At 34.0% G+C, this 7574-nt stretch overlaps 1 protein-coding gene across 1 annotated transcript; it reads right to left on the bottom strand.

Moving 5' to 3' along the window:
• Positions 1–3058: 3058 nt before the first annotated feature.
• LOC107656243 (glyoxylate reductase/hydroxypyruvate reductase-like) lies at positions 3059–7574 on the bottom strand. Its single transcript, XM_016444005.1, has 9 exons — positions 7372–7574; positions 5907–6037; positions 5750–5822; positions 5562–5678; positions 5393–5481; positions 5191–5295; positions 4968–5103; positions 3577–3707; positions 3059–3499 (listed from the first exon to the last, which is right to left on the bottom strand). Exons 1-9 carry the CDS (start codon positions 7521–7523, stop codon positions 3378–3380), a joined length of 1056 nt encoding a protein of 351 aa, XP_016299491.1. The 5' UTR covers positions 7524–7574; the 3' UTR covers positions 3059–3377.

The raw sequence follows: 7574 nt of genomic DNA, 5'->3' as shown, positions 1-7574 counted from the left end.
AAACACTCATAAAACTTTTGCATTCTCTCGCAAAACTTTTTGCCTTAATTTTGCCCCAAAAAACTTTGCGTTATATATTAGTGGTTTTGCCTTTGCTAACACAAAGTTTCTCAGGTGAACTGAAACCTTGCTAAGTTTTTAGAGAGAACACAAAACTCAAAAGCAAAAGCTTTGAAATATAATTGTTCCTCCCATCTCATTTTTTACAATCACCATGTCCATTTAGGGGCCCTGTATAACTTACAATTAATTCCAAAGGAGTCTGACCCAAAGTCCATTTCAAGGAAAGTCTATGGTCAGCTATTTAAGTGCTATTTACTTGAATTGAGGAAACCTAACATTTCAAAAACTTTCCACACATTTCAAATCAGCAACCAAGTCTGACATTAGGTGTCCCATTATACTCAAAAAGCTTATATTTCAGGTTGCCTCAGAATACTGACTGTCTCTATGGCAGCCGGAGATTTTATTTAGGTGCGAATTATTCCGCCATATTTTGCATTGCACTTTCTCCCATTTATAGTAATGAGTGCACCTTCTTGGTTTATCTAAAGTAGGGGTGCAAAACTCAGTTCCTGGATGGCCACAGCCCTGCAGAGTTTTTCTAGTATTACATTCATTGTGCGGGATACATGTGATGCTGCTTTAGAATTAGGCCAGAACCAAAGATTTCCTTATGGTTCAGTCTTCACATCAAGATAATGGCTATGATGTCTTAAAATACTGTCTAGGGCAGGCTGTCAGCTTACTAGGTTTTGGAACACCGCAAATATGTAGATGAATAACCTACCACAGTCACTACTGTTACACTTTTACTGTTACAAGGTCAAATAAACTGATTTCTATTATAAGACTAATCTTTTGACTATATGTGGAAATATGAGCAGAATTGACCTTGTTGCCTATATTTCCCTAAACTAATAAACACTTCGTTTCTTGACTGTTGATTAACACAAAATGATTCTTATTTTCTATGGACAGTAATCATTATGTTGTATTCTTGAAATATGAATGCGGTAAGATGTATAATATGTTCCCTTTGCACAGAAGAGGTAATTGTAGGAAAATTTTTTACTAAAGCACTGTGTATTTGTGCCTGTTTCTGTTGTGTTCTGATTTTTTAACAGTATACTGACAAAATAGCACTGCATAAATAGACATTTAGCCTGACATCCTGAGACCGTCCTGTTTTGCGTCTGATAATGCTTATGTTGATGCCCCTGTGGCTGAAATTGATATCAGCACTGAGAGAATGTTAGACTACAGTGTTTATGGGGATGCATTTTCCATATAAGCATTTCCTAAAGAATGTGCTTACTGATTAAATTCATGTTGACGAATTTTAACGGAAGCTACTGGTGATGAGGTTGTCACTTTAAAAAAGGCTGTTACATTCATGTGTCTCTTTTGACCTTCCAGTGCACAGAGAGAAAATCTTTATGTAAAAATTGCACCTTCAGTCTTTAAGACTTTAATGTTTTACGGTTTGTGGAGAAATACATGCTAATCAAATCGAATCTTAAAAATGAACCTGCTGTAAATGAAAATAGATGTTCAGTCATTGTATTAGTGGTTGTTAATGGAAACTGTTAGGGGTAATATAACAGTCTTGTCCTAGTAGTTTGTGAGGAGTCTTGTCTTCTGTGGTGTGTTTGATGCTGTACTTAAATACTCAAACTAAGTATAACCGTTAAGATTTAGAAGCTGCTTCATTAAACACATTCCAACCTGTAAATAAGATGTTACTGCAGAATTTAGCATTTTATTTATGTCATCTTTTATTTAACTGTAGTAATGTTTTTTTTGCTTTGTGGTAAATATTGCCCGTTTGATTGGATGGACTCAAAGATTCTGAATATGAAAAATCATCACCTAACCCCTCATTAAATTCTAAATAAGACTAAATTTAAAATAAAATGGAGACATTTAAGTCTAAATTATTGTCCTTTGTTAATATTTTTTTCCTTCAAATTATTCATAAAGAATGTATGATTATAAGCCTGAGTGTTTTTTTTTTTTTACATTAATGTTAAGACATGAGTGTTTAGGAAACAATTCTGTTACAACATTCCTAGTATAATCAACTAAATATACTGTGGATGTCCAAAATCCAAAATGTTTTTGAATTTACACATTAATTTTCAAGCAACAGTTGACCTTAAATGTATGTACATAAAATGTGTTAAAACCATACCTAATCATACAGGACTTTTTCTTTAAATAACCTGAATCACAATGGAAGTGAAACAACTGCCGTATGTGATTTATTATTATTATTATTATATTTTTTGTACTATGACTCTTAGATCTAAAAAGGCCAAAAGTGAAGGAATTAATGTGAGTCTCTGTAATGGCTATTAACTGCACATTGTTAGAGCACTCATTTTTTTTCTACTGGTTTAAAAAAAAAGAATTAAGTGAATAAAATCATGAAGAATGCTATACATTCAGTCTGTCTTTTCATTAAATGTGTCTTATTTGAAAACAGATGACTAAAAAGTTCTAAACTGGTGATGTATTTAAGGACTGAAAGACTTGCATGGATAATGCTGGTCTTAGCTGAGTTTGTTCTTTGTAGATCATTGATTTCAGAATGTGAACCTTGCCTGTGTGCTCACAAACACTGGGCTTTTGATGTTCGAGAACAAACACGAGTTCTACATTGTTTTTTTTTTTGTTTTTTTTAAGAAATAGTTCATCTAAAAAAACAAAACATCTGTTACTATATACTTAACCCATATGCTTGTATTTTTTTATTTTTTTTACCCAGCTATAGTCCATGTAGTCCAATTTGCTGCTCATTTATTTGACATTTTTTTGTACTTCTGACATTTATAGACCCATTTTTTTTATTTACAATTTATTTTTTGTAGGCATGTACAATGTATAAATTATCAGCCAATTTTAGACTTTTTTTAAATTATTGGTATCAGTCAACATTTTATTAGTAATTGTGATGCAAATTTTCTATATTTTTGCATTTAGATTACATTTGCCATCATCTAATGCAATAGATAAACACTTGTATTCAAAACACTAATATTCAAAAACACAAAACTCAAAATGAATATCCATTTTTATTTATTCTGAACATTGTAATGTTGTGATGCCAAAACTTAACTTGTAGCGTTGAAAATGATTTAATATTTTATGGTTTATTTTGTTCATTCTTTTAGATAAAATTATACAGATTGGCCATTTATTGGTTATTGGTTATAACATGTAAATAGTTAATTTGTCTCTTTCTTTGGTCATTTGGGGTCACTATGAAGTGTACTCCTATGAAAAATAGCTACGTGAAGATTTTTCAGAAATTATCTTTGTGTCCCAAAGTAGATTTTTCATTTTCGTATAAACTATTACTTAACTGTCTAGTTTTACAGTTTAAGTTCTTTAGGCATGGGTTCTCCCCTGAGTCCAGCCAGCAGGTTGTTGGCAGCAAGAGCAGACATGGAGTTCCGTGTCGTATATGAAGCACTGGCAATGTGGGGAAGAATCACTGCAAAAACAACATAAACACAGAATATCAGACCGGTCAAATACTTTAATGAAATACATGCAGACGTGCATGCTTACCGCAGTTTTTGAGTGTGAAAAGAGGATGGTGTGTGGGCAGTGGTTCAGGTGTGGTGACATCCAGCCCGGCTCCAGCGATCAGACCGGTAGACAGGGCTTCATACAGATCCTCCTGATTAACCACTCCACCTCTTTACAATAACAACACAATCAGAGTCATGCACGGAAGGGGGAATAGAGCCACTAGTATACACCAGCACAGTGGTTATGTTCATCTGAAGTTAATGCTAGAAACAGTCTATGAACATTAATAAGTGACAGTGACATATGTCTTAATATATACTGAAAGAAATTTTTTTAATTTTCTGCCACATGATCTGTTAGGTTTACAGAATTTCCTTTAACCCTAAAGCACAATACAATGCAAAAATAAAACAATTCTATACAGAAAATTCCTTCATAACAGTACATTGTTCCCTATTTTTAAGGTCTTATCTTAGAGTGTAAGGTGTATTAAACATGCACATATGAGTTACACTTCAAGTGTCAAATGCTCAATTTCAAGCGGTATTTGCTGCAAAACAAAAGCAGAACAGCTCTGCTTATGAACTGTGTGATGCTCAGTTTCATACACCTCAGCTTAGCAAATATAGTTTTTCGCCTGTCAAATGTACATTTTTTCTTTTGCAAAAATAACGTCGAATAATTCTTGTAATTGCAAGATCACAAACACCTGACATTTGAGCCAGAGTAACAAAAATGTCCCTAAAACCAAGCAGTGGAATATCTTATTTTTTATTTCACAACACTTTACTTCAAGTCGTTAACATTAGTTATCATGAACTAACAATAAACAAAATCTTCATTTAGGTTACTGTTAATGTGTCAATATACCATTGTTCACTGGTAATCCGTATTTGTTCATATTAATGTTAATTCATACAACTTGAAATGTATTAAAGATGTAGTAAAAAGCATTGTTATTATTTAAAATATTTTTTAATAAAAATAAAATTTAAAACAATATTACATGAAAAACTTTGACTAGACTAAAACATTTTGAACTAAAATGAGTTTAAAATGTATTTGAATAAGTAAAAATGAATTAAAGCTAAATAGAAATATTAATAAAAAGCAGAAAAAATATTAAAATTAAGATGAAAACTGAAAATACAAAAATAAAGCTACTTCATAATAATATATACTATAATAATATATATAAAAAAAAATATTCTAAAATGAGCATTTTTTATCAGACTCCTTTGTGTAGGTTCAGTAATTTCACTTTAATGCCACTGAATAGGTTCTTTTCATTGCCATTGAAGTGAAATAACTGAACATAAACATGGGAGCCTGAGAAAAATGCTCATTTTAGAAGATTTCATACGGCACTTTGAGGCTTTTGCATCTGAACAAATAATGCTAAAATAACACTGGATGTATTAGTGTACCTGCTTGTGTTGATAAAGATGGCGTTTTTCTTCATCTTGGAGAAGAGATTCAAATTGCAGATCCCATGAGTCTCTGGAGTCAGAGCACAGCATACAGCCAGGAAATCAGACTGCTTGGCCATCTCATCAAAAGAGACTAAAAACACACACACAGGTCATTTGTATGCTACCTTGCGATTCCAACTCTCATGAAAATTCTGTGAAGGTTCTGAGATCTTCCCACCATATTCTGCCTCTATCATATTTGCAAGCTCCGGTCTCTGCTCCACATCTGTGTAGATGAATTTCTTCACCTTAAATGGCTTCAGACGCTCTGCGATAGCCACACCTACCCAGCACACACACACATACACACACCACACAACCTTAACTTAATGCAACATATTATGATCCCTGAACTAATAAATGATCATCCTATCCCTTACCAATCCTCCCAAGTCCCAAGATGCCAACTGTGCTGTTTGCAAGTTCATGACCACATAGCCATAAAGTTCTCCATGTTCCCCAGCCACCCCTAAACACAAGTATGAATCAGTATGGATCAGTGCATGATTTGTTAGCAAATATGTGAGTGTTCATAGTTATTTTTAGTACGTTTTAGCCTCATGTGTGGCCTCAATTAGTCTTCTGGATGTGGCGAGTAACAAGGCAACAGTCAATTCAGCCACACAATCGGTCAGAACATCTGGAGTATATCCTACACGGATTCCCCTGGAAATCACACAAGCCAAAGTCATCACACTTTAAGAAATTCAAATCTAAAGTTTACTCACACAACTGACCTTTTCTTGAGCTCATCCAGAGAAAGATGATCAAAGCCCACTGACATAGTGCTGACAACTTTCAGATTTGGACCTGCATTATTGAGACACACATTAAGTATGTCACAGCATTTGTCCTGATTTGTTTCAACCCACTGATCATGCATCGCAAGCTAACCTGCAGCTTCCAATAGTTGTGCATCAATCTTCTCTGTGAGTACACATAGAATTCCATCACAACCTTTGACCTTTTTCAGCAGCTCCACTCGCGGCACAGGGTCATCAGAGTCCCACATCTCAAACTGCACCCTGGGATTGTGTGGGTTGAATTAAGAGAAGGTTGAAGAGTGAGAGAAAGATGTGAAAAAAGCAGTTCAATGATTTACATGTATTTGACTCAATTGAATCTAAATCTAACTAAAATGGCAAATCATCATAATGTATAGACTTTTTGTTTTCTTTGACCCCAAAAATGGCATTTTTATTCATTATATGTTTGTAAATCTGTATAGAAATGAGTCTGATATCCCAGATGACTAATGTTCAGAATGTGAATGCTCAGCCAGTTGGTCACAAGTTTTTTATTAAGTTTGTTTCTTGCAGTATCATAAGTTGAGCAGAGGTTCTAGTTGGAAGATGTTGAACAAATCTTTGGTTTAGAAAATATTTACCTTATTATGGTCTTGGTTGGCTAAACTTGCCTGTGTCCATCTTACATTGTAATGATATATGAATTAAAATAGAAACTAGATTAGAGTAGGCCTACAACGTTTTATTCAAGATGATTGAATCACCAGATTTTTATCGCGATGTCTCTGCAAAATTTCGCAGACACAAGGTCCATAGTCTGTCTATAGCAAGGTATGAAGCACAAGCTAAACTAAAGCCAATTTCAACTTTAACCCAAGCAAAGAAAAATTTGCTATTAAGTGAAATTCCCGATGGCACGATTCCATTTTGACAGCGAAAAATTACCAAACAACTTTAAATGTGACAGCACCTTTACTTTGGCAGAGAGGTTTTGGTAGTAGTTTTTGGTAACACTTTATTTTAAGTTGTCCTTGTTATACATGTAACATGTACTTACTATAACAATAAATTATGCCTAATTACATGTAAGTAACCCTAAACTAAACCCTAATCCTAACCCTAACCATATAGTACATGTAGTTAATTAATATGACTCAGTAGGCTACTTAAATGTATAATTACACTGTAACAAGGACACCATAAAATAAAGTGTAACCCACTTAAGGTCTAGTTAATGCATTAAATAACATGAATTAGCAATGAACAATATGCTATAGCCTATTTTAATAACATTTATTAACCTTTGTAAATGTTAGTTAATAAAAGTATAAGCTAAAATTATTCAGTCATGTCAGCTCAGAGTGCATAATCTATGTTAACAGATACAACTTTTGATCTAAATAGTATTAATAAATGTTAAAGCTTAATAAATGCCAGAAGTATTTTTTTTTTAACTAGGCTATAATGTCAACAAATTAAACCTTATCCTACAATACCATCAATATTCGAAATCTAATTATAAACTTTGGGCCAATAACAAAGTTCAAATAATACACTTAGGGTAATTAATAACCGTGGAACCCATTTTATGAAACTAGTTGGTGACAACCTACTGTCCGGATTCGCGGAGAATGTCCAGTCCATCCGGCGGCACCTTGCGCGTCACATACACCTTCGGTAACGTGGACATTGCGCGATGAAATCCGGTGACGGTACACGGGGCGATCCTCCGCAGTCTCCCGAGCGCTGTTCTACTGCACCACATTACGAGCTATATCAATCAATGCAGGGATCTGTGGTAAAGGAGACAAGGCGG

Source organism: Sinocyclocheilus anshuiensis, unplaced genomic scaffold, assembly GCF_001515605.1.
Source record: "Sinocyclocheilus anshuiensis isolate Anshui unplaced genomic scaffold, SAMN03320099.WGS_v1.1 scaffold85, whole genome shotgun sequence".
In the NCBI taxonomy this organism is placed as follows: Eukaryota; Metazoa; Chordata; class Actinopteri; order Cypriniformes; family Cyprinidae; genus Sinocyclocheilus; species Sinocyclocheilus anshuiensis.
Note: the sequence above shows the minus strand (reverse complement) of the source record. Positions and strands in the feature narration are given on the sequence as shown.

Bases quoted from the DNA above. Each gene is read 5' to 3' on its own strand.
- LOC107656243 (XM_016444005.1), bottom strand. From the start codon at position 7,523: ATGTGGTGCAGTAGAACAGCGCTCGGGAGACTGCGGAGGATCGCCCCG. The intron at 6,038-7,371 runs GTAGGTTGTCAC...ACACAATCCCAG, and splicing joins ATTCTCCGCGAATCCGGACA to GGTGCAGTTTGAGATGTGGG. The intron at 5,679-5,749 runs GTCAGTTGTGTG...TGTGATTTCCAG, and splicing joins CTGGATGAGCTCAAGAAAAG to GGGAATCCGTGTAGGATATA.